The sequence below is a fragment of the Panthera leo genome, chromosome D1 (assembly GCF_018350215.1).
Source record: "Panthera leo isolate Ple1 chromosome D1, P.leo_Ple1_pat1.1, whole genome shotgun sequence".
Taxonomy (NCBI): Eukaryota; Metazoa; Chordata; class Mammalia; order Carnivora; family Felidae; genus Panthera; species Panthera leo.
The window spans coordinates 1,116,790-1,144,445 of record NC_056688.1 but is presented as its reverse complement, the minus strand read 5'-3'; the positions used below and the strand labels follow the sequence as shown (position 1 = coordinate 1,144,445).

General features: G+C 43.4%; 2 protein-coding genes across 2 annotated transcripts; one reads left to right on the top strand and one right to left on the bottom strand.

Moving 5' to 3' along the window:
- Positions 1-463: 463 nt before the first annotated feature.
- On the bottom strand, positions 464-27,656 carry BIRC2 (baculoviral IAP repeat containing 2). Its single transcript, XM_042904650.1, has 9 exons — positions 27,533-27,656; positions 23,890-26,036; positions 23,699-23,798; positions 20,024-20,102; positions 19,377-19,425; positions 3,776-4,018; positions 1,720-1,974; positions 1,409-1,450; positions 464-1,299 (listed from the first exon to the last, which is right to left on the bottom strand). The coding sequence occupies exons 2-9, from the start codon at positions 24,785-24,787 to the stop codon at positions 1,106-1,108; spliced, it is 1,860 nt and encodes a 619-aa protein (XP_042760584.1). The 5' UTR covers positions 24,788-26,036; positions 27,533-27,656; the 3' UTR covers positions 464-1,105.
- LOC122200244 (proline-rich protein 2-like) lies at positions 25,830-27,647 on the top strand. The gene is made up of 2 exons (XM_042905720.1): positions 25,830-25,837; positions 26,876-27,647. The coding sequence occupies exons 1-2, from the start codon at positions 25,830-25,832 to the stop codon at positions 27,645-27,647; spliced, it is 780 nt and encodes a 259-aa protein (XP_042761654.1).

Below are 27,656 nucleotides of genomic sequence, written 5' to 3'. Positions count from 1 at the left end.
TCTCTGCCCCTCCCCCGTTCATGCTCTGTCTCGCTCTGTCCCAAAACTAAATAAAAAAAAAAAAAAAAAACGTTGAAAAAAAAAGAAAAAAAAAAAAAAATAAATAAATCCCAATGCAGGTTTACCAGATTTGTTTTAATATGGATTTTAATAATTTCTATAATATAAGGGCACCGGGTGGCTCAGGTGGTTAAGCGTCCAACTTTGGCTCAGGTCATGATCTCACGGTTTGTGGGTTCGAGCCCCACGTCAGGATCTGTGCTGACAGCTCGGAGCCTGGAGCCTGCTTTGAATTCGGTGCCTCCCTCTCCCTCTGCCCCTCCCCTGCTTGCACTCTCTCTCTCTCTCTCTCTCCCTCTCAAAAATAAACATTAAAAGAAAAAAATAGTATCTATAATATAAAAGCAACTAGATACCGTCATCTAAAAGAATTTCATAGATCACATTAAACACTTCTTAGTAATCTGTTTTATGAATTCAATTTTTTATTTAACAGCTAACATCTGTGTGCTTACAGGGTGACCGACACTACATTTATGTACATTATTAACTCATTTAAATCTCACAAGGCATATAGAAAATAATTTTTAAGAGAAAAAAATGATGGTGCAATCTTTTTAAAGAACTTTATTAAGATGTTTCTCACAAATTAAGAAAAAGCTTATGTACCAGTAAGAAAAACACACTTATTTCAAAACACAAATGAAAAAACACCACGGAGAATTTGGCATCAGGATTTGGGGAAAGTCCAGAGCTCCCGGTGTCCGTTTCTTTTACACTACATGCTAATGAAGCCCTCAAAGCTTCCAGAAGGAATACCAACACCAGGCACTGCTGCAGTGACTCCCCAGCGCTGAGGCTGCGCCTGTGCTCACACACGTACGGCACTAGGGCCCGCCAAACGGAAACCTCTCCTTTTGTAGCAATAAAGACTAGCATTAAATAGGATAAACGATACTATTTTTTGAAACAAGATCACTAGTACCAAAGCAGATTACAAGTGTCATAATTAAAGAACAATCATTCTTTCTATACTCCGGATGGCTTCAAATGTTCAACCATGTTTTCGACACTTTCCTATATAAGCAAACATACGGTTTTTCTTTTATGAGAGAAAGGTCCGGACGGTGCCCTTGATTATACCCCTGCAAATGGGGCATTTTCTGAGGGAAGGGGCGCAGTCTTTGCACACCACCAGGTGGCCGCAGGGAATGAACACTATGGACACTTCTCGGTCCATGCACACTTTGCAGGTTCTTTCCTCCTGCAGCCTCCTCAGCTGCTCTTCCAGCGACAGACCTGAGACGAACAGAACACTTGAGTGAAATTCAGTTCCTACTTAATTCCCGTTAGAAATTTTAACCACGGTAATATTTCAGGTTGGTCTTGAGTCTGAATTTTGTTTTACCTGAAACATCTTCTGTTGGAATATACTTCATGTTCTTGTCCACTAAGGAAAGAAAAACAACAAAAAGCATTTTTCTACCAAACAGAAGGTGGCTTCACCTGCTCGTTCCTCCCCACCCGCTGTCTAGTGAACACAGGTTCTACCTACAGACTGTAGGACGTTCATCACGTACGTCCGTGATGAAATCTTCCTTTTCTTAGAGCGAGTTACATTTATCGACTACAGTTTGTGAATTACATTTATCTTGTTTGTCAAACTTAAAAGTGAACATCATCTCAAAGGTTTCTAAAATAATTTTACCAAAAACTCACCAAATAAGTTCTTATATAATGTAGGGTCAATTTCTTTTAAGCAGCTTTTGAAGATGCTGGCAGCAGCATTTCCTTTGACCAAAACGGTATCAATCAGTTCTCTTGCTTGCAAAGGTATCTGTGTTTTTTGCTTAATAATATCATGTTCCTGTTTATTAATGACATTGGCCTTTAAAAGATTATCCAGGATAGGAAGCACACACATCAACTGTTGAAAAAGAGCCATTCTGTTCCTCCGAATTAATGACAGATCATCTTCATTTAAAAAAGAAAAAAGGAAAAAAATCCGTGAGATTTTAAAACGTTCCAACCGTGTGCACACACAGTCACTAACAACCAAGCCTACAAACAGTGCAGGCAGTAAATACATAGGAGCTTGAAAAAGCAGCACAAAATTACCTGTTTGCGATTTAATGCCTATCATCTAGAAAACTTCTGGAAGATACGGCTAGGGCATATTGTGTAGTGCACACAACACACAGTGTCTGTTCCTGTCACTTCTAAAAGTCTACATACTTACCTGTCTCATGACCCTGCTACCTAAGAGAATTTTAAAGGACAGTAGAAACTTCCCACCTCTACTTCTCCACCCCCCAGCGAAATTGATAATACTGACTTAAGTTTTTTTAACGTTTACTTATTTTTGAAAGATTGCACACGTGCAAGTGGAGGAAGGGCACAGAGTGAGGGAGACACAGAATCCGAAGCAGGTTCCAAGCTCCGAGCTGTCACCACAGAGCCTGAAGTGGGGCTCGAACCCAAGAACTGTGGGATCATGACCTGAGCTGAAGCCGGACACTTTACCGACCGAGCCACGCAGGCGCCCCTAATAATACTGACTTCTATTTGCATTATATCACTTTAATTTCATTAGCACTTTCCTATCAACTGCCTTATTTGATAAAAAGATCCCGTCAGGTAAACAAGGCAGGTACGACGGTTCTCACTTTCAAATACGGACACCACCGCCTCAGCAACGACTGCCGTCCCTGCGGTCAGAGAAAGCACCGGCGGCAGAGCCAGCATCCCAGCAGAGTGCTCCCTCCGAGTCCATGGCTACCGCGGAGCCTCCCCCCCAGCCCAGCCCCCCTGGCTGCCTGCCCTGAGCGTGACCCCTTCCGGGTCGATCGAGTGAACACGAGGCGTCTTCAGGTGCTTGCAGCTTCTCCCTTCACCCTAGAGCGACCCACACAGCGCGTGCCACTGTCATCTCCACTCCACAGGGCACACGGCCGACGTCTGGTTACGGAAACTGCAGCGTGCTGACTGACAGAGCCCGGATTTAAACACAAATCTGTACCAACTGAGAAACCAGACCTGAAATACTTTCCTACATGCCAGAGTAAGGTCCTCAACTCCTCCTGTGGTTCCTCACAAGCTGCAGCCCAAACCCCAGTGGACACTACAGACACCACCTCCCTCCCCTCTGCCGGCTCAACTCGGGGCCTCCCCTAGACCCCACACCCAGTCTGGGAGCCCCCGAGCAAGCACCACAGTCGGCACAGTACTTGACACAGGTGCTCGCGCTCAGTGAACACTGCAGAAGGAGCGATCACTCGGGGGGCTTAGCCTGACCCGGACGGACACCAAGAGAGTGCCCTTGGGCCGGGGCTGCTCACCAAGGCCTAGGACTTCATCACTAGCTCTACCTTCTGTATGAGGACCACTCAGCAAGGATCAGGGAGTTAAAATACTGCTTTAAGAGTACGATTTGAAGAAGGTAATCTTAAACAAAAACAAAAAACCTGCACTCAACTTTAAATCTTCCTTTCTCAAAACAATTTAAAATTGTTCTATATCAAGAAGAAAAGCAATACGGCTCAAGAAAAGTGATGCTAAGATCCTCTGATCAGCGTAAGTCTCAGGTGTTACTGAAAGATAAACATATTTTAGAAAGCCTAGAAAGCCACGGTCAATGATCGTCAGCACAGCCCACAGGGCAGAAGGAGACGACGCGCGGCCGCCAGCAGTGAGCAGAGGCGGGTAGGCCTGCGTCGGGTCACGCATTCCCAGGATCCTCGTGGCAATAAGGCAGGTGACTAACACTCCCCAATACCTGATGCCAGCTCTTCAGTTTGTCTTTCCTTCTCTTCTTCTCTGGTCTCATCTTCAGCATCAAGAAGTGCCAACACAATATCACTGACTGTTTTGTAATTCTCCCCGCTCGTCAGGATCTTGCTTTGAACGGTCTGCTTCACCAGGTTTCTACTGAAGCCCATCTCCAAGGCCGCTTTCACCACGGGTGTGTTCATCATGACGGCATCTTCGGAGGAATTTTCTCCAGGCCCAAAATGAACAACTATTTGAAAAGACAGGTTACCGATGGTAAGTTCCACAAACATAAAAATACGGAGAAAAACAGTATGTCCCTTACCAGGCATATATCCTGGTAAGGGATATGAGCTATATGCACCAATTACCTATAATTCCAACAAAAGTATCAACTCAAGAAGGTTCAAGTGAGACTGTAGTAACAAGTGAGACTGTAACAAGTGTAATACACTTTTCCAAAATATCACTTCCTGGGCTGTGTCCTGGAACCTACTTGATGAGAGACTCGCTAAGGACAGCACTTAGGAATTCATGTCTTTTTTAAATCCCCAAAATGATTCTGAAGCACGGCCATTTTGGGGAACCAATACACTATACAAACGTAGGTACAGTCCAGGAAAGTGGGGGGAATCAACAAAGACTTCATTAAAGATGGCATCAGAGTTTGGACTTGAAGGATAAACAGCATCTACAGAGGTGAACAGACGAATCAGAACAATATGGGAAGGAGAGTGACATGGGAGACCAGTTCGTGCAAAATATGTCTCAAGATGTAAAATGTGGGTGAAGAAGTAATGTGATATCAGACAGTGACAGGTGTGGAAAACAAGAAAACGAGTAAGATAAACTAGGAGGCAGGTAGACAATGGAAATGATGGGGGTGGGGGGTGGCCAGGAAAGCATTACCAGGGAACAGGGACACTTGCGTGAAAATTACACAGAAACCTGACTGCCACCTACTGGAGAACTGGCATAACAACAACTCCCTTGTTCCAACGTCTGGGGAAAAGCTGTCTGAAGGTAACACCAGAACACATATGGGAACCAGAAGGAGCTCCGGGAGTATTGGAAAAAAATCTCTAGGCAAACAGAAAAGCAACCGTAAAAGCCCTAAACAAGACAAAAATCTCAGTGTATACAAGAAGTGTATAAGTGACAAGTAGTCAAGAGATACAATGATCCCCAGATCACGTAGAGCCTTGCACATTTGTATTTTACTATGTACTAGAACGTTCTGCAAACACTTTAAGCAGAAGAAAGATGAAATTTGATTTGTTTTTCCCAAAGGTGACTCTGGCAGCTCTGTGATCAACTCTCATGAGGTAGGATGGGATGAGGAGACCAATCAGGACACTATGACAGACAATGATGACAGGTCTCCATCAGGTGGACGGGGGCACAGGCAATGAAGGCACGTGGACGGTCGTGCTGGGCAGGGGCGCTGAGATCTGGGGCACAGTATGAAGGCAGGAGATGGAAAGACCTCCACGGATTAAATATACAAAGTAAAGAGAAAAACTGGGATGATGCCTACCCAGAGTCAACTTTTTGACCTTAACAGGTGGGGGCCGTTAACAGAGCTAGGGAAGACCAGATAAAGAACAAATCCAAGGGATGACGGACAAGAGAAAAGATTTACTTTGGTCATATTAACCCTGAAATACTCACTATAGTCAAGTAGAGATTCAAACATGTAGTTGGACATGCCAGCCTGAAGCTCATAAAATGAAGAAATAAATTTGGGCCAAGTGTTGAGGGATACTCTATCATTTGTGGTTTGAAAAAGGAGCCACAAAGGAGACTGTTCGTGATTAAGCAGAGAAATAGTGGAAAACCAAGAATGTGGTGTCCAGGAAGCCAAGCAGAGAAGATGTCTTCAGAAGGATGCAGAACAATCATGTCAGCAAGACTTCTGAGTAAGATGTCCCCCCACATGTATCTTGACTCAACAGCAACTTGGATTCCACCTGTCAACAACAGTGCTTCTGAGCAAGCTTTGAGATGCAGGCAGATTTTGAAACCCCAGTGGAGAACAAAACCAAGAACTGTTTTAACAAGATGGGCGGGCACCCACAGGGCTGACAGTCCTGGCTACAGACCCACGCACAACTCCATACCCTTCAGGACTTGGATACAGGCCATCTGGCTTGGTCCTGCACCAGCACCCCACACGGCCTGACCCTGCACCAGCACCCCCCCCCTACATCTTGGTCCTAAACCAGCACCCCACACAGCCTGACCCTGCACCAGCACCCCACACGACCTGACCCTGCACCAGCACCCCCCACGTCTTGGTCCTACACCAGCACCCCACACGGCCTGACCCTGCACCAGCAACCCCCCTACATCTTGGTCCTAAACCAGTACCCCACACGGCCTGACCCTGCACCAGCACCCCCCCTACATCTTGGTCCTAAACCAGTACCCCACACGGCCTGACCCTGCACCAGCACCCCCCACGTCTTGGTCCTACACCAGCACCCCTCACGTCTTGGTCCTACACCAGCACCCCACACGGCCTGACCCTGCACCAGCACTCCCCACGGCCTGACCCTACAGCAGCACCCCCACAGGGCCTGACCCTGCACCAGCATCCCACACGGCCTGACCCTGCACCAGCACCCCCCACGTCTTGGTCCTACACGGCCTGACCCTGCACCAGCATCCCACACGGCCTGACCCTGCACCAGCACCCCCCACGTCTTGGTCCTACACCAGCACCCCACACGGCCTGACCCTGCACCAGCACCCCCCACGTCTTGGTCCTACACCAGCACCCCACACGGCCTGACCCTGCACCAGCACTCCCCACGGCCTGACCCTACAGCAGCACCCCCACACGGCCTGACCCTGCACCAGCACCCCCCACGTCTTGGTCCTACACCAGCACCCCACACGGCCTGACCCTGCACCAGCACCCCCCACGTCTTGGTCCTACACCAGCACCCCACACGGCCTGACCCTGCACCAGCATCCCACACGGCCTGACCCTGCACCAGCACTCCCCACGGCCTGACCCTACAGCAGCACCCCCACACGGCCTGACCCTGCACCAGCACCCCCCACGTCTTGGTCCTACACCAGCACCCCACACGGCCTGACCCTGCACCAGCACCCCACCACACACAGAATGAGGAGCAGCTAGGCCTACCCATGCTTTGGCAAAGAGACATACAGACCTCAGTTCCAGGTCTGTAGACACTGAAACTGCCTGTGAACTGGATCTGGCATAGTCTGGGAGCCTCGAGAGATAAACACACCGAATTCAGTCAAAAGCCAGACTATGAAAGGACCTCGTAAGGAGGCTCCAACCTATCCCAGCTGCAATCTGCAGACAGGCCTGCTAGCCCCGGGACCCAGCAAGAGACATCCCCAGTACACACCTAGAGTGCCTGAGGGACCCCTGTACTTGGCTCCAGCTCCCCTAGTCTCGGTCCACAGCAATACAACTGGCACAGGACACTCCTGTCTCCACCTCAGAAGATCTTGAAACGGCTCCAGCCTCCAAATGCAATCAGGAAACAGTCCTGCCCGCCAAGCCATCTAGCAGGAGACAAGGCCACCTGTGTCTCCACAGCCAGGTCTACAGACCTCAATCCTGGCTGTAGGACCTGAAACAGCCCTGGGACTCAGTTCCAACCCCTCTCAGCCATTGTCCAGGGCCAGTCCCGCCAACCCAGGAACCCATCAGTGACCAAACAGGAACCCTCCCGAGGACCCAGAGGGAGCCACACCCATCTGTGTATATGGTAACTGTCGTGCTGTCTGAGGACCCAACTGTGGACACTGAAGCAGACCCTTATCCCAACATCCTACAGAAGAATGTACTGGCACTGGAGGCAGTACCGCCCGACAAGGGATGGACCAGACAGGATCCATGCCAACCCCAGCCACTGGAAACAAGACCAGCCACAGATTCCACCACAGACCTAGCAACAGCTTTGAAACTGGCTCCAACCAAGCATTGGCCAAGGGAAAAGACAGGAAAAGGTCTTTATCTGCCAAAAACCAGTGTAAAGACCAGAAAAGAAGGTTCTTCCTTCAAATGCAGACACCACGGAAATGCTACTCAGATCATGCAAAACAGGCAAAAGGACAACACCACAGAAAACCAATAAAGGTCCAGTAATTTACCCCAAAGAAATGAATACAGATCTATAATTTGTTACCATCTTACACTTAATGAAATTTAAGAGAACAAAGGAAGGCAACTAAATGAAATAATACGTGAACAAAATTAGAAATTTAATAAACAGAAACCACACACAAAAAAATCCTAGGGCTGAAAAATACACTGAAAAATTCAGCACAGGTCTTTAGTAACTGCCTTGACCACGGAGAAGAAAGAATCTGAGAGTGAAGGGAGATTATCTGAAATTAGCCGGTTATAGGAACAAAAAAGTGAAGAAAGCCTATGTGAATTACAGGACACCACCGAACAAGTGAATATCCCATCACAGGGGTTCCAGAAGAGAAAAAGCAGGAGAAAACTTATTTAAAGAAATAATAACTAAAAAGTCCCAAATCAGGAGACAGATATGGATACCCAGCAACAGTAAAATCCAAGAACCCTAAACATGATCAACCCAAACATTCCTCTAAGATAGGCAATAATCAAAATGTTAAAAGTCAAAGATAAAGAGGGAACTTTGAAAACTGAGGAAAAAAAAAGACTCCTTGTATACAAGGCGCACCCTCAGGCTACCTGCAGACTCTGGAGAAACCCTGCAGGCCAGGTGAGACTGACAGGATACATTAAAGAGTGAAAAGACAAGAACCACACTAAGAATAACTGCAAAACTGTCCTTCAGAAAATAAGAAAAGGTAAAAACATTCCAGACAAAAGTTGAAGGAGTTATTCACCCTAGACCTGCCCCACAAGTAATGCTAAAGGGAGTTGGGCAAGCTGAAGGGACACTCAGTAACATGAAAACATATACAAGCACACAACTTACTGGTGAAGGTAGACAATCAGTCAAATTCAGGATTCCCTACCATGTAACCATTCCTCTGGTATAAAAGCTAAAGGACAGTAATAATGGTAAGTATAGCTAGGAGCACCTGAGTGGCTCAGTCAGTTAAGCATCCGACTCTTGACCTCAGCTCTGGTCTTAATCTCAGGGTTGTGAGTTCAAGTTCCATGATGAGTGTGGAGCCTACTTAAAAAATAACTAACTAAATAATACCTATAGCTAAAATAACTTGAATAGATACAAAATAGGAAAAGATATAAAGTATGGCACCAACAGTGTAAAATGTACGGTAAAGATAATAAAAGGGTAAGTTGTTACCAGCTTAAAACAGACTTACATCTATACTTTGTTTTAGGTTAAACCTCATGTGAACACAAAGAAAAAACCTAGAATAGATACACAAAATGTAAAGAAAAATTAATTAAAAGCATACCACTACAAAAAATAAATTAAAAAGAACTGCAGCCAGAGAGGAAGAAATGAACAAAGGAATTCAAATGTCTTCACATTACCAGTAATGACTTTAAAATGTAAATGAACGAAGTTCTCTAATTAAAAGACACAGAACAGTTGAATATTTTTTAAAAAACAAAAAACAAAAAAGAATGCAAAAAAAGAATGAACTAAGCCCATGGTGGGCAGAAAGAAGACAATATTAAAGATTAGAGCAGAAGTAAGTGACACAGAAACTGTAAAGACCATAGGAAAAAACAGTGACACTAACAGTTGTTTTTGAAAAGATATACAAAAACATGACAAACCTCTAGCAAGACTAACCTAGAAAAAAAGACTCATACAAAATTATAAATGAAAGAGGACACATTAAAACACATCCAAAAATGCAGAAGATCCTAAGAGACTACTGTGAACATTACAAACTAAACAATCTATACGAAATGGATAAACCGCTAAAAACCTACAAATTAACCACGAATGAAATCAGGAAAACATAAAATATCTGAACCGACCAATAACAACTAAGATGACTGAAGCAGTAATAAAAACCTCACAACAAAGAAAAGTCAAATATTAGATGACTGAATTCATGAATTCTACCAAATATTTTAAAAAGGATAACACCAATCCTTCTCAAACTCTTTCAAAAAGATGAAGAGAGGGAACAATCCTAAACTCATTTCATGAGGCAGCATGACACTAAAGATAGATAAGGACACTACACGAATAGGAACCACAGGCCAATATCCTTAATGAACACAGACACTAAAATTCTTGGGGACGGTGAGGGCTAAAATGGCAGTGGAGTAGGAGGACCCCAGGCTCATCTCATCCCTCCAACACAACTAGGTAACTATCAAATTATCCTCCATATCCAGAAATCAACCTAAAGACTAACAGAACAAACTCCACAACTCAAGGGAGAGAAGAAATCACAACTGAGGAAGGTAACAAGTGTACAGACGTGGTTTGGGGCCGGGGGGGGGGGGGGGGGGGCGGGGGGAATGGATCACAGGTGCTGTGGATGAGGGCGGGGGGGGGGGGGGGGTGGTTGGGCATGGTCGCAGAGAAGGGAGAGAGAGAGAGAGAGGGGAACACACAGGTGAATGCACAAGGAGAATGTTTCCCCAAAGCCACTGGCTTGGAAAATAAGAGGGGCTGATTTTCATGAATTCTTACCACCAGGAGGGCTTAAAGCCTGGAGTTTCAAAGGTCAGAGGGCTTGACTGAGATGGAGCCCCTAAGAGTTACCTGGGGAGAAGGCAGGCAAACAACCTGGAGGCAGACAGCATGGAAACAGGATCTGAAAAATGCCTGGGGCACGTGGCTTACCTGTGAGGCAGCATTCTGGGAGACAGGGGAAAAAGAAGCCAGCTGCTGCCATTTCCCTCCCCTGCCTCTCAGCATCAACAGAGAGCCACCTGCAGTAAACAGCACAGCGCCCACACTGGCTGCCTAACCTGCTTACACCAGATCCCACGCCCCTGCGCTCTACCAGTACTACCCTTCTCAGTCAGGTTTGCCTCAATCCCAGTGTGGGCGACTCCTTCCTCAGAAGACAGACAGAAACACCTGCCCACACCACATAGAAAACACCCACCCACACCACATCTCCGAACCAGAGAGCTCTGCAGAGCTTTAGTTCCAATGGAGGTGGTGACAGGTCTCACTTCACAAGCAGACCAGAGTAAACATCGTCAGAACTCGCTACACTCAGGCCAGGGACCAAACGCTGCCCACAGCCCTGCAAGAAATATTAAAGGGGACTCTGAGTGGAAAGAGAGACCAAAAGTGACAAAGATAACAAAGGAACAGAGAAAACCTCCAGAAACAAAGTAATAAAAAAGCACTGAATTCCTATTTATTGACAATTATTCTGAATGTAAATGTACTAAAGTCTCCAGTAAAAAAAAAAAAAAAAAAAAAAAAAAACAAATAAGGTATCAGAATGGATTAAACAACAACAACAACAACAACACACAAGACTTGTCTATATGCTGACTATAAGACTTTTGGACCTAAAGACACCTGCAGATTCAAAGCAGGATAGAGGGGCGACTGGACGGCTCAGTCGGTTACTTGGCTGACATCATGATCTCACGGTTCATGAGTTCAAGTCCCACGTCAGGCTCTGTGCTGACAGCTCAGAGCCTGGTGCCTGCTTTGGACTGTGTGTCTCCCCCTCTCTCTGCCCCTCTCCTGCTTGTGCTCGCTCTCACTCTCGCTCACTCTCAAAAATAAATAAAAAAACATTTAAAAATTTTTTTTAAAAAGTGGGGATAGAGAAACATTTATCATGCAAACGGCGTCTAAAGAAAACGGTCTAAATGTCTAAAGAAATGGTAGCACTACTTACATAAAACTAGATTTTAAACAAAAGACTGTAACAACAGATGAAGAAAGGCATTATATCATAACAAAGGAGACAATCAACAAGATGACAACTATATATATTTATGTCCCCAACACGGGAGCACCCAAATATATAAAACTATTAATAACAGAAAAGGACTCATTGATTATAGTTCTGTAATAGTAGAGGGCTTTAACACCCCACTTACATCAATGGACACATCATCTAAACAGAACTATATGTTAAATATTATTTAATGTCAAATTGGTTTCCATACAACACCCAGACCTCATCCCAACAGGTGCCCTCCTGAATGCCCATCACCACTTTCCCCTCTTCCCCACCCCCCATCAACCCTCGGTTTGTTCTCAGTATTTAAGAGTCTCTTAAAATACACATACTTTTCAAGTGCACATGGGACATTCTCCAGAAGAGATCAGATATTAGGTCACAAATCAACAAGCACAAAAAAATGAGATCATCATGCATGTGTTCTGACAACACTGCTATGAAATTAGAAGTCAACCGCAAGAAAAAACTGAAAGACCACAAATACATGGAGGCTAAAGAACATGCTACCAGGGGTACCTGGGTGGGCTCAGTCGGTTAAGCACCCAACTTTGATTTCAGCTCAGGTCATGAGCTCACAATTCTTGAGATGGAGGCCTGTGCCTGCTTGGGATTCTCAGTCTCCCCTGTCTCTGCCCCTCCCCCCTGCTCATGCTCGTGTACTCTTCCTCTAAAATTAAATAAACGTTAAAAAAAAAAAAAAAAAAAAGAACATGCTCAAGAAGCAAGAAAAATCTCCAACATACAACCAAACATTACACCTAAAGGAGCTAGAAAAAGAACGACAAAGTCTAAAGGCAGCACAAGCAGGGAAACAATAAAGATCAGAGCAGAAATAAATGATATAGAAACTAAAAAAATTGAACAGATCAATGAAACCAGGAGCTGGTTCTTTGAAAAACTTAATTAAAAGTGATAACCCCCCAGCTAGACTTATCAAAAAGAAAAGAAAGGACCTAAAAATAAATAAAATCACAAATGAGAGAGGAAAAAGAACCAACACCACAGAAATACAAACAAGTATAACAGAATATGACGAACAACTATATGCCAACAAATTGGACAACCCTGAAAGAAATGGATACATTCCTAGGAACATATAAACTACCTAAACTGAAACAGGAAGAATAGAATACTTGAAGAGACCAATAACCAGCAAAGGAATTCAATCAGTAATCAGAAAACTCCCCACAAACACAAGTCCAGAGCCGGATTGCTTCCCAGGTGAGTTCTTACCAACATTTGAAGATGAGTGAATACTATTCTTCTCAAACTATTCCAAAAAATAAAAGGGGAAGGAAAATTTCCAAATTCCTTTTATTAGTCCAGCTTTACCCTGATACCAAAATCAGACAAAAACTCCACTAAAGATAATTACAAGCCAATACGCCTGACGAACATGGTTGCAAAATTCTCCACAAAATATGAGCAAATCAAATCCAACAATACATTAAAATAATCATTCACCATGATCAAGTGAGATTTATTCCTGGGTTGCAAGGATAGTTCAATATTGACAAATCACTCAATTTGATACACCACATTAATAAAAGGTAAGAACAATATGATGTTTTCAACAGATACAGAAAAAGCATCTGACAAAATATAACATCCATTCATGAAAAAAGCCTCAATAAAGTATGTTTGGAAGCAATACAACTCAACATCATCAAGGCCATATATGAAAATCCCACAGCTACTATCATAATCAAGGAAGAAAAACTGAGAGCTTTCCCTCTATTGTCAGGAAGACAGGCATGTCCACTCTCACCACTGTTATTTAATACAGTACTAGAAGTCCTAGCCACAGCAATTAATCAACAAAAAGAAATAAGTCATCCAGATCAGCAATGAAGAGGTCAAACTTTCACTATGTGCGAATACCATGACATTCTAGATAGAAAACCCAAAAGACTCCAGCAAACAACTGCTAGAACTCATACACAAGTTCAGTGAAGTCACAGGATACAAAATCAATGTACAGAAATCTGTTGCATTTCTATACATCAATAATTAAAAAGAAAGAAAAATTCAGGAATCAATCCCATTTAAAATTGCATCAAGAATAAGATACCTAGGAATAAACCTAACCAAAGAGATTAAATATCTATACTCTGAAAACTATAAAATACTGATGAAACAAACCGAAGATGAGACAAAAGAAATGGGAAAACATTCCATGCTCAAGGATCATTAAAAACAAATATTGTGAAAATGTCAAAACTACCCAAAGCAATCTAAACATTTGCAATCTCTAACCACAAGAGACCCCCAATAGCGAAAGCAACCTTGGAAAACAAAAAAAAAAACCAAAAAACACAAAAAAACAATACTGGAAACACCACAATTCCGGACTTCAAGTTCTATAACACAGCTGTAGTAATGGAAACACTATGGAACTGGCACAAAAGTAGACCCATCGCACAATGAAACAAATAGAAAACCCAGAAATGGACCCACCACGATATGGTCAATTAATCTGTGTCAAAGCAGGAAAGAATATCCAATGGGAAGAAGAATGTCCCTTCAACAAATGGTGTTGGGAAAACTGGATGGCAACATGCAAAAGAATGAAACTGGACCACTTTTTCAGCCAAACTAAATTCAAAATGGATGAAAGACTAAAGTGAGACAGGAAACCATGAAAATTCTAGAGAACACATGCAACAACCTCTGACATCTGCCATACCAACTTGTTAGATATGTCTCCTGAGGCAAGGAAAATAAAAGCAAAAATAATCTATGGGGACATCATCAAAAGGCTTCTGCAAAGGAAGCAATCAAAAAAACTAACAGGCAACCTAAAGGAGAAAATATTTGCAAATGACGTTATCTAATAAAGCTTTAGTGTCCAAAACATATAAAAAAACTTGTAAAAAAAAAAAAAAAAAAGAAAAAAGGCAGAAGACACCTGGGTGGCTCAGTTGGTGAAGCGTCCGACTTTGGCTCGGGTCATGATCTGGTGGCTTGTGGGTTCGAGCCCCAAATCAGGCTCTGTGCTGACAGCTCAGAGCCTGGAGCCTGCTTCAGATTCTGTGTCTCCCTCTCTCTGTCCCTCCCCTGCTCACACTCTGTCTCTCAAAAATAAACATTAAAAATTTTTTTTTAATGGGCAGAAGACATGAATAGACCTTTCTCCAAAGAAGACATCCAGATGGCTAACAGACACATGAAAAGATGCTCAACAGCACTCATCATCACAGAAATACAAATCAAAACCACAATGAGGTATCACCTCACACTGGTCAGAATGGCTAAAATTAACACAGAAAACAACAGATGTTGCACTGATGATGGTGCAAAAGCAAACTGGTGCAGCCACTCTGGAAAACAGTATGGAGGTCCCTCAAAAAGTTATAAATAGAACTATTCTACCATCCAGCAATTGTGCTACTAGGTATTTACCCAAAGGATACAGACACACTAATTCCAAGGGATAGATGCACCCCAATGTTTACAGCAGCACTATCAACAACAGCTGAATTATGGAAACAGCCCAAGTGTCCACCAACTGATCAATGAAGAAATAAGATGTGGTATGTATACGTAATAGAGTACTACTCAGCCATCAAAAAGAATGAGATCTTGCCATGTGCAACAACATGGATAGACCTAGAGTGTATTATGCTAAGCAAAGTAAGTCAGAAGGACAAATATCGTATGGTTTTACTCACGTGAAATTTAAGAAACAAACAAGAAAATGGAAGAAAATAAACAGACAGCCAACCAAGAAATAGACTCTTAACTACAGAGAACAGACTGATGGTCACCAGAGTAAGGGTGGGTGGGGGGATGGGGAAAACAGGTAATGGGGATAAGCAGGGGGACACTTGCTATGATGAGCACCGGGTGATGTGTGCAAGTGTCGAATCACTATACTGTACACCTGAAACTAGTGTATGTTAATACACTATACGTATGTTAAAGGGAATTTAAATAAAAACTTAAAAAAAATTATCAAGGGGCGCCTGGGTGGCGCAGTCGGTTAAGCGTCCGACTTCAGCCAGGTCACGATCTTGCGGTCCGTGAGTTCGAGCCCCGCGTCAGGCTCTGGGCTGATGGCTCGGAGCCTGGTGCCTGTTTCCGACTCTGTGTCTCCCTCTCTCTCTGCCCCTCCCCCGTTCATGCTCTGTCTCTCTCTGTCCCAAAAATAAATAAAAAACGTTGAAAAAAAAATTAAAAAAAAAAAAAAAAAAATTATCAACAAAATACTACCAAACTGAATTCAACAGCCTATTAAAAAGATCACATATATGATGAAGTGGGATTCATCCCAGGGATGCAAGGATAGTTCAACATATGCAAATCAGTAAGCATGATAAACAACATTAATAGAATAAAGGATAAAAAGCACACGATCCTTTCAATACTCAATAGATGCAAAATTTGAGAAATCTGAATGTGAAAGTCAACACCCTTTCAGAACAAAAGTTCTCAACAAATTGCATATAGAAAGGACAAACATGGACATGGAAGGACACAACATGAAAGCCATATATAACAAACCTGCAGCTAACATGCTAAATGGTGAAAAGCTAGAAGCTTTTCCTCTAAAATCAGGAATAAAACAAGGGTATCCACTCTCACCACTTTTATTAGTACTGGAAGTCCTAACCACAGCAATTAGACAAGAAGAGAAATAAAAACGAAGTTTTAATTGTGTATGTTCGAAGATGACGTGATCTTACATATTTAAAATCCTAAAGACTCCAACAAAAAAGTTACAATAAACAAATTCACAAAGCTGTAGAACTAAAAAGTCACATTTCTATACACTAACAACATAGTATCTGAAAGAAAAAAATCCCATTTATAGCAGCATTAAAGCAACTGTATCTCAATAAAACAATAAAATACTTAAGAAAAATATTTAGCCCGGGGGGTTAAAGATCTGTACACTGACACGGATTTAAAAAAACAAATAAACAAAAAAACGGAAGACAAAAATAAGTGGAAAGATATGCCATGTTCACGAACTGGAAAAATATTGTTAAAATATCCATACTACCCAAAGCCATCTATAGAGTCAATGCAATCTCTGTCAAAATCCCAATGTTACTTTTTCACAGAAATAGAAAAGAAAAATTCTCAAATTCACCCCACACAGCCAAAGCAATCATCAGGGAGGAAAAAAACAAAAACAAAAACAAACAAAAAAAAAAAACAACCAAGCCTGGAGGCATCACACTTCCCGATTTCAAACTTAATCACAAAGCTAGAGGAATCAGAACAGTATGGTATTGGCATGAAAGAGACATCTAAGGCCCATAGAACAGAACACAGAGCTCAGAAAAAAAATAAATTCGTGCATATAGTTAACTAATATTTCACAAGGGAGCCAAAAACAAACAGGGAAAAGCGAGTCTTTTCGACAAAGTGCTGGGAAAATGAGAGACTCATATGCAAAAGAATGAAACTGGACCCAAACCTTATACCACCACAAAAATTAACTCGAAATGGATTAAAGAGTTCAATATAAGCCCTGACACCATACAACTCCTAGGAGGAAATACAGATAAAAAGTTCCCAGACACTGGCCGTGACCAGAATTTTTTGGATAGGACGCTAAAAGCACAAAAAACAAAAGCAAAAACCAATCAAGGGCACTGTATCAAACTAAAAAGTATCTGCAAGAAAGTATCCGGAAGTATGTGAAAGAAAGTATCTGCAAACATGTATGAGAGAAGCGGTTAATATCGAAAAGTATATGAACTCCCAGAACTCCAAGGCAAAAAAAAAAAAAAAAATTTAAACATGGGCAGAGGAGCTGAAGGTATTTTTCCAAAGACATACAGATGGCCAAGAGACATATGAAAAGATGCTCAACATCACCAATCAATGGGAAATGCAAATCAAAACCACAATGAGGTATCACCTCACACCTGTTGAAATGTCTAGAATCAAAAAGACAAGAAATAACAAGTGCCAGCAAGAATGTAGAAAAGGGAACCCTGGTGCAGCACTGTTGGTGGACATGTAAATTGATGCAGCCACTGTGGATAACATCATGGAAGATTCCTGGAAACGTTACAAACACAACTTCCCAATGATCCAGCAATCCCACTTCGGCATATGTATCAGAAGGAAATGGAATCACTCTCTCAAACATTTATCTGCACTCCCGTGTGTACTGCAGCAGGATTCACAACAGCCAATTCATGACGACCTCTAAGTGTCCATCGACAAATATGAATACAGAAAATGGAGGCCACGCACACATCGGAGTATTATTAACCCATAAAAAAGAAGGAAACGCTACCATTTGCAACACGGATGGACTTTATCAGAGGAGTATGCTGTGAGGATCTGATGAACGGTGTATTGGCGACAGCTGACAACACTGTATTACACACTCTGAAGTCACTAAAAAAGTAACCCTTAAATGCTCCTATCTCACAAAAAAACTAAAATTATGTGAGGAGACCAATGTGTTCATCTTAATGTGGCTCAACTGTGCACTTCACACCCTAGACTTACATGGTGCTGCATGTCAATTACATCCCAATAAAGCTGAGACGAATCTAAGGCTGAGGACAGATCAGTGCATTTACCGAGCTGGTGGTTCTTGGTGACCATGACAAGAACAGCCTACAGTCGAGTAAGCTGAAGAAAAAATGACAAAGAAGAGCGTAAGCTCAGATTAAATTCTTCCTTTGTTGTAAAAGGAAGCCAAGAAGTGAGACAACAGCTAGAAGACAACACAGGTGCAAGAAAAGGTCCTCTTAGGGCGGTGATGGCAGAGGAAGTTTGCACGATGAAGTAAGTAACTTGGAGACAGAAAGGGAAGATCACTGCCCAAGCCAAGATCTTAACACCGGCAGCAGGTCTGAGATACGAGGACAAAGGCCAAGTGCAAGAGCTGGCCTCAGTTCTTTCAAGAGGGAATGGACAGGAGACGTTAGGATGGACTGCGGACGCTGACTCTGCTAGGGGAGACGGAGTTCTCTCTGCACCCGTGAAGCAAGGCTATGAGCTGCGAGGAAGTCAGGGAAGAGGGTGTCGAAACTTAGGGAGAGAGGCAATGCCATTTTCTGAGGGAATCACGGCAGGGCGGCCCAAGACCACTCGGCCCCGGTAGCTTTTCCAGTTCTAACATACAGGAAGGAGTTATCATGTCAAACACCAATTCCAAATCCTCAACAACCTCCCATGTCATGGTTCCCAAGACCCATATGCATCATGGTCACCTCGTTCTGGTCCTGCTGCAATTCTGACAATATTCCTTTCAGTGGCGTGCCACCAACAGAACACCCCTTTCTCAGTGCAGGGCAGAAACCATGGACTGTCACCTTCACTATTTTGGACACACTAACGTATGTAACTTACATATGTTAACTAAATGCCTATCCTTGCACTAGAATACTACATACCTCATAAATAACTAACATGTAGCGTAAGTCTTCCATCATGTCAACTGACCCTTTTCAAAAACACCAGCTCGTGGCAAGCTTCCCCTCTACGGAGGGCGTATTGCTCACACCTCTAATCTGGTACCTGTGAGCTACCTGTGATGCTCAGGTCTCTTCTGCAGGTGTCTGGTCTCCCCAGTTGTAACGTCAGCACTTTAAGAACAAAGATTAGTATACCTGCCAGAATCTTCTAAAAGGGTCATGAATCTTAGTAAATACGTCATATTTGTTAACTTCCCTACACTTTTTCCTATGTCCTTATAAATCAAATTCTCTTTACATCCTTTCATGTTTAACATTCTTATAAAAATGTCCATTCTATATGTGGAATATTTTCATACATACTTGGTGGATCAGTATTTTCATCTCCAGGAGTATCTGAAGTTGACAAAAGCTACAAAACAAAAGAAAAATTAATAGGTAAAATCGGAACTCTCAAACAACCTTGAACAGTGCACCATTAAGATCAGTGTACCTTAAGTAATGTACATAATCAGCTGACAACTAGATAATTTATAAACTTACTTTGCTTTGTTTCACCTTAACCATCATAAAAATCCCCATAAACTTCACCTACTTCCAAATTAAAGTTCAAGTATTTCTGTAGTTTCAGGAAAGGAGGAACAAATATGAATGGCTTCTCATTCCACTGAAAAGGTGTATTTCAGCTAGGTCACTGACAGTGATTCCAAACTCCTAACAAGTTGGTTGGTTTGTTTTTTCTTGAAAAGACAGAGGAAACACTACAGATCCTCCTCCAATTGCACCACAAATCTGTACAGGGGCAGAATGATTTTTCAAAAGACTAAAAGCAAAAAACCTTTTCTAAAAAGCCTTGAACAACGTAGTTACAAAAAGTAAAATTACAGATCTCACTAATTGGATATAAATTAACCATAATTTACAGGAAAACAGATGTAAATATTATTCATAATAATTTTTGGTCATTATTACTTAAGAGAATTCAGTGTTGCCAAATATAACTTACTCACCTGCTCAAGAAGGTGAGGGTATCGAGCTTGAATCTCATCAACAAAATCCTGCCCCTTCATGCGAATCAAGAACTCACACCTAAAAAAAAGGAGAAAAATTACTTTTAACAAGTATTATATACCAAAAATATAACCTGATCATTCTAGACAAGTGGCTTTCAAACTCTGTGTCCCCGAGTATAAATATTTTACATCACAACACAAATATGTATGCATTTGTACATATCAAACAGAAAAAAAAAATCCTTGTATAACACTACTAACTCTTACTACGTATTGATGCATTCTGGTATTTTCTATTTAACCACATTTACACACAACAACAATGAAAGGGTCTGAAACTCAAAGGGAGCACAAGGTAAACCTTGAAAAATGCTGTTCTGGTCAGTTCACTTTTGGGGTTTCACATAGTTTCAGAAACTGTAATTTGGTATTTCTAAGATATAGTCTTTCACAACAAAGTAACTAATGATCTTTCTCCAGGGTCCGTTCTTCCATTATATGTGATTACATGTGAAGCACAAACCCTCCCTCCAAAAAATACGCAAGTATTTCTATCTACATACAGTGTCTCCCAAATTCTTGCTTACAAACCACAACTTGTTAAAGAAGTTCCCAGTAACCTGCATTCCATTCCTTTTGTTTTTCAATAAAATGGTTCTAAACAACTCAATACCCATTTGCAAAAAAAAAAAAAACAAAAACAAAAACAAAAACAAAAACCCTCCATCTTTGTTTGCCATACTACAGGCAAAAGTCAACTAACAAAGAAACACAGAACTAAGCTTTAACCCTAAGGCAATGTAACTTCTAGAAGAAAAACAGTAGAAAATTCTCTTGTCCCTAGGTCAATTAAGACTTCTTAGCAAAGAGATCAAAAGCATAATCCAGATAAAACTGAAGAACTACCATCCTTAAAACCCACTGTTAAAACAATGAAAAGACCAGCCACAAGCTGAAAGCTGGCAAAACACTCTTGATAAAGAACTTGTACCCAGAATTTAAGAACTTTTCAAAGCTTAATAATTAAAAAAAAAAAATTAAAATGGGCAAAAGATTTGGACATTTCACCAAAAGACATATGTAGAGGGGCGCCTGGGTGGCGCAGTCGGTTAAGCGTCCGACTTCAGCCAGGTCACGATCTCGCGGTCCGTGAGTTCGAGCCCCGCGTCAGGCTCTGGGCTGATGGCTCGGAGCCTGGAGCCTGTTTCCGATTCTGTGTCTCCCTCTCTCTCTGCCCCTCCCCCGTTCATGCTCTGTCTCTCTCTGTCCCAAAAATAAATAAAAAATGTTGGAAAAAAAAAAAAAATTAAAAAAAAAAAAAAAAGACATATGTAGATGACAAATAAGAAGCTCATCATCATTAACCATTAAGGAAATGCTCGCTGAAATCGCAGCGAAATACCACGACATACCTCCGAGAACGGCTAAAATAAAACCACCTGCTGATACCAATCGCAGGGAAGAACATGAGCACCTGGGGATCTCCCACACCGCGGGCGGGCTTCCGAAAACAATAGAGGGGTTCTCAGGAATTTAAAACTTGCCATACAACTCACCAATCTCACGCCCAACTATCCACCCAAGCAAAAGGAAAACGTATGTTCCCAAGTGTTTACAGTGGCTTTATTCAGTATCACTCCACGGTGAGAAAAACCCAAATGCCCTTCACCTGGTGACTGGGTAAAATCAACAGACATCATCCAGGCTTGCTCAAAACTTAAGTTTATTGTCAGTGAGATAAAACAGCTGGTTGTCACTATGTTCTCGGTCTTCACACGGTTTTAATTTATTTTTATTCTGGGACCAATTTATATTCCTGATGATTACAGCAGGAAGTAAAATGAACCCTGGTTAATATATCTCCCCTCCTCTAATAAATTTGATAAAGACAGATTTGTCTTAGTCACTGCTACGTCTCCCGTATCTACAATAGCATCCAGCAGGCACTCAAATATTTGACGAATGAACCGTTACAATACAGTGATTAGCAATTAATCCATTTTGGTTTCTCATTTACTGAGATTAAAGGTTATCCCCAACTGAAATTGCTGTTTTCAGACGGTTTACTAAAAGCACCCTGTCTTTTCCCTTATTTAGCCATCTAAAGACACAAATGACAGAAATAAACCAAGGTTTGGTTTGGTTTTACTTTATAAAGGACAAAATGCAGTAATTCAAACACTGGAACAGGAAAGCTGTTTTTGTTTTTTTCATACAGTATTAAATTTCAAATTACGTGTACACAACCCCCTGGAGCTAGGCATAATCAAATCATTTAAAATTCTGACAATATGCTTTTTCCTACATACGTAACTTAACCAAGATATAGGTCACTTTGAGAGTTAAAAAGTCAAATGTTCTATTATGAATTTAAAGATAAAATTTTAAAACACAACTTTTAACAATGTACTGATCCATAATAAAATATTTCTTACTTCAGGTTTTTTACTGTATCACACAAAAATGACAAAAGGATGTTTCAATTTCTTCAAGGGGTTCAAGAGACGACTCATTACTGTGAAAGGCACTCACAGGTCACAACCCTGTGCTGTGCAATCCCACCTACATGAGGTAACTAGCTCAGTCAGATTCAGAGACAGGAAGGAGAGTCCTGGTGGGAGCAATGGGTACAGATGACAGCTTGGGAAGGTGAGAAAATCTGGAAATGGAGGGTGGTAATGACGAGGAACGATGTGAATGCACTTAATGCCACAGAACTACAGACTTAAAAATGGTAAAAATGGTAAAAGTGATAAATTTTGTTATGTGTTCTTAACCACAATGTAGAAAAATTGTCTAATCCAACGCCCCCATTATAGAGATGAGGACAGAGTTTCAAATGGGTCACACGACGTCCAAGTTCACACAGCTCCTCAAAAACGAAAAATTTCTAGTTCTATTTCCACTAACAACAGGGCCTCTCAATTCTTTGTAGGCGACAGTATAAAACAAGAGACACCACTAGAGACACCGTGACTAACAGGAGATGAGCAACAGATCACAGATAACCCGTAAAGGGGGCAGCCGGGGGGCTCAGTCAGTAAAGCATCCAATGTCAGTTCAGGTCATGCTCCCACGGTTCCGGAGTTCGAGGTCCCGCACTGGGCTCTCTGCTGTCAGCACAAAGCCTGCTTCAGATCCTCTATCCCCATCCCTCTCTGCCCCTGACCAGCATATTCTCTCTCTCAAAATAAATACAGTTTAAAAAAAATAAGATAAACCGTAGAGAAAAAAATAATTTACAATCATAACCAAACTCAATCAGCTTTCATTCTATGTATTTTTAGGTCTTCTCTAAATCATCTTACGTCCCTTATTCTTTTTCCTTTTTTCCTATGTATGTTCTTTCATGCTATTTTACATATCCTTGTAATCCTTAAGATTTCTTTAAAGCAAAATGGGAAACTCATAAATAAAACGCAGGGCCAAAATGGTAAACCAATCAAGAGTAAGTTAAACTACATCCTGAATACATGGCTTACAAAAGAAGAGACCATTCTGAACCACTTTTCATCAAAATAATTAATGCTAACTAACATTCGGGGTTTTAAAATGTTCCCCAATGGCATAAAAGCAGCTTTGATATACTGAAACGTAAACATAAACCACTCAAGGACGTCTACCCCTTGTAAGCACAGGGTTTTGTGCAGAAATACCTTTCAGAAGAATTACCTTGGAAACCACTTGGCGTGCTCCACCCACGGGTCGTCTCCAGACTCCCAACACCTTAAGCCACCATCACAACAAAAGCATTTGACGTCATCATTGCGACCTAAAGAAAACAGACCGAAGTTCAACACGCAGGTTCTAATACGTAAACAGAAGTGAACTGGAGAAAACACACAGCTGTGCTAGGCTCTCACCCACGTAATAGAAGCCGGCACTGGCGAGCTGCTCAGGTTGGACCGGGACGCTCGACGGCCAGCACACGAACGTTCTCAGCCGAGCTGCGTGCGTCTGCATGCTCAGGTTTGAAATGCTAAACCTCAGCGTCTCCAGAGAATTTTCCAGAAACGGGCAGTTGGGAAAATGTCTCCGATGCTCTGACAGAGCGTCATCCTTCGGCTCCCAGTTACTGAGAGTGCCACCGCAAGCAAAGCAGGCCACCTTGTCCCCAGGCCCTATGTAATAGAAGCCGGCTCTCGCCAACTCTGAGGGTGACAAGAAGGTTAATGGCCACATGTGGTAAGTCAGAAATCGAGCTTCCTCAGTACTCATCGCGTAACTGTAGGGGTTAGTCCTCAATGGGGAGAAGTCTTCGAGCGCTCTAGAATTCACAGGGTTTGGTGAAAGGTTGGAATGAGAACCACTGAATGTGCCACCGTGTTCCAAAGTGGGAGACAACAAATGTGGAAAACTGTTTCTCATTGGAGAAGCACTCTTAGAGGTGGATTCCAGACTAGTAAGAGAAACCAGACTGTGAATGAAACTACAGCTGGGATACAGCTGTTTGTGCTTTTCAATAGGACTGTCTCCATGCTTCCAGTTGTCCAGCATCAGGCCACAGCAGAAGCATCTGACCTTGTCCTTCACACCAGTGTAGTAAAACCCAGCACGCGCGAGACTCCTTTCTGAGACAGGAACACCGGCGGGAAACGTCGAATACGTCGACATCCTATACAGTTCACATGAAAGGTCATACTGTATTCTTTGTTTGCTGCCGACTGTCCGATTTGCGAAGATCGTGCTATCTTCCATCGTGCTCTTAATTCTCTGACAAGAAGAACCTGGCACGAGTCTCTGGGAAGTAGTTTTGTGCATGAGTGATTTCACTTTTTGATGGCTAAAAACCTTCACATGAAATTTGTCAACTCTTCGCCCTATATTAGGTTTTTTTTGTTTTTTTTTTTTTTTACCGTAAAAAAGAATCAAATAAGGTCCTACTTATGTGAAGTTCACCACACCCTCTTTACAGGATTTATACCTGAGTTTACACTCAGGTGGGATGAATATCTTTCCTTAATTATCAAGATACTATTTAGTACTGTTTAAGATTATAACATCATTTGGTGTATTGCTAACATAAAGGCCTCAAAGAAGCTGATACACGAATGAAAATATGTTAAAACTGCTGGATTCTGCAAGGAGGCTGATATTCCCAAAATTCTAAATTAACAATGTACCTTAATTATGCCTTTAATTTACTCTTAGTTATAAGGTACAAAGCCTGTTTATCAAGACAATTACTGATTATGCCTCAAGAGGGAAAACCTATACTCAGATTTCTTTCAAGCACTTTAACATTTTTTTGAAAAACTTGTTTTATTCTAATAAACAAGAATTAAAGTCTTCATAGAGTCATATTATCTAAAAGCTAATTTCACATAGGTTATCACAATATTCACTTAAGTGGGTTACATTAACTTCAGTACCTACTTCTGGGGATATCAACACCCACAAGCTTTATTGAACCTATAGCCTGTTTAGTGTGTATGATGTGAAACGAAACGAAACGAAACCTCCCTAAAGCGAACTCTTCTACCTTTGTTAAATATTGTCTATATCTGTTTCTATTTCCTGCAGCATCGTTATGTTGTCTTTCTTCCTAACTCTGCCTACAGATTTATTATACTTGACCAGTTGAAGGTATTTTCTTCATCAACTACTGAACCATAAAATTCCCACGAGAGAAACTTCTACACTGCATTTAAAAAGCCAATAAACTATCCTTCATTTAGAAATCATGTATATAAAATATTCATTTTGTAGAGATAAGTCAACTTACGAAGATAACAGCTTATTGTTTCTAGTGTTACCACAAATGCTTAACAAAACATCACAAACAGAATTACTATTTGTGCACATGTACCAGCAACTGACCCTACTAGGCTTCTTTCTGAAAACGCTTAATGTTTTAAAACTGTAATTCACACACAAAATTAACTCTATAGGATTCAAACTATATCCCTTTATAAAGTTCCTCCGTAATGGGACTCTCCATAACGGGATTACTGCAGGGGAAAGAAATGGGGGGCGGAGGGGGGGGAGTCGACTCTTCAAGGCTGAAAATCTGGAAAGAAGAAAAAAGCTATTTTAGAAAACTGTACTTTCATGGTAAACAACTAATAGACTGTTCAGGGTATTCACTAAGTCTAAAAACGATTTACACTTCAGATAACTCCAGAAAGTCACCAAAATTTTCCAACTAGAAAAACTCTTAATTAAAATAAATGCAACACACCCCATGAGCACTGATTATACCTTTTTCAAAAATGATTTTCGTATTTATTTCTCTGTTCCTTTTTTAAAAATGTTTATCTTGAGAGGGAGACACAGACGAGCAGGGGAGGGGCGGAGAGAAGGCCAGACTCTCCAGCAGGCTCCATCTCAGCAGAGCCCCAGGCAGGGCTGGATCCCACGACCCCGGGAGCACCACCTGAGCGGAAATCAAGAGTCCCGCGCCCAACCGACTGAGCCACCCAGGCGCCCCAGCACTAGGATGATTTGTAAAACACAAACAGTGCTGAGCACAGACATCAGCTCCTAGAAAGCTACGCTGCTGTGGGTCCCCCCACTTCTGGTGACCACTTCTAACAGCTTAAGGACACGTCTGGCAGCTTGCTGGACGCAAAAGACGGCAGCGGAGGAGGGAGCCTGCGGTCCCTAAGAGGCACACGAACAGCAGTAACCTGACGGTCACGCTGTGCTAACGCCGAGTCTCTGCAGGGCCCGGCGACTGGCAGTTAAGAAGACAGGCAGCGAGAGCTCGCCCCTCTCAACACCTCACCCGCGCGCACAGAGCAGCTAGAAAACCCGCACACACCGCGGCCCGCGCGAAGCTTCCCTCACCTCGGACCCCGCCCTCCCGAGGCCGCGGGCGAAGGACCCCCTCCCCCCCCCCCCGCACAGCGCCGCCCTCCGGAGGCCGCGGCCGAGGGATCCCGCGCGCCCCGGACCCCGCCCTCCCGAGGCCGCAGCCGAGACGCCCAGCGGCCCGCCCCCGCCCTCCCGAGGCCGCGACCGAGGGACCCCGCACGCCCCAGACCCCGCTCTCCCGAGGCCGCAGCCGAGGGACCCCGCCCTCCGCAGGCCGCAGCCGAGGGACCCGGCGGCCCGCCCCCAGCGCCCCGGACCCCGCCCTCCCGAGGCCGCAGCCGAGGGACCCGGCGGCCCGGCCCCCCGCACCCTAGATCCCGCGACCCGGACCCCGCCCTCCGGAGACCGCAACCGAAGGACCCCGCACCTCAGGTCTCGCGCCCGGAACCCCGCCCTCCAGAGGCTGCAGCCGACCTGCCCCCGCGGGGACGCTGAGCGCGCGGCTCTGCCGGAGTCCGATCGACGAGGCGGGGGCGGCGGCCGGAACGCATTTCCCGGCAGCTCGGCTCTGACTCCCCTCGCCCGCGAGCCTCGGGGCCGGGCTCTCGAGCCGCACGGGAGCGTCGGCGACCGAGAGCACAGAGCCCGGGCGCCTGGCCGAGGGACCCGCGGCCTTCCCCTCCCCCCACCCAGCCTGCGCGCCCCGACCGCCCCGAACCCGCCCCGGACCCAGACTGGGGCCGCCCTCACCGCGGACACGGCGCGCCGGCCTCCAGAGGGCCCGAGCGGCGGCGTCCACCGGAGATGCGGCCGGCCGGCACCTCTGCGGCGTCCCGAGCCCCCGCCCAGGCGGGGCACGCGCTGACGCACGCTG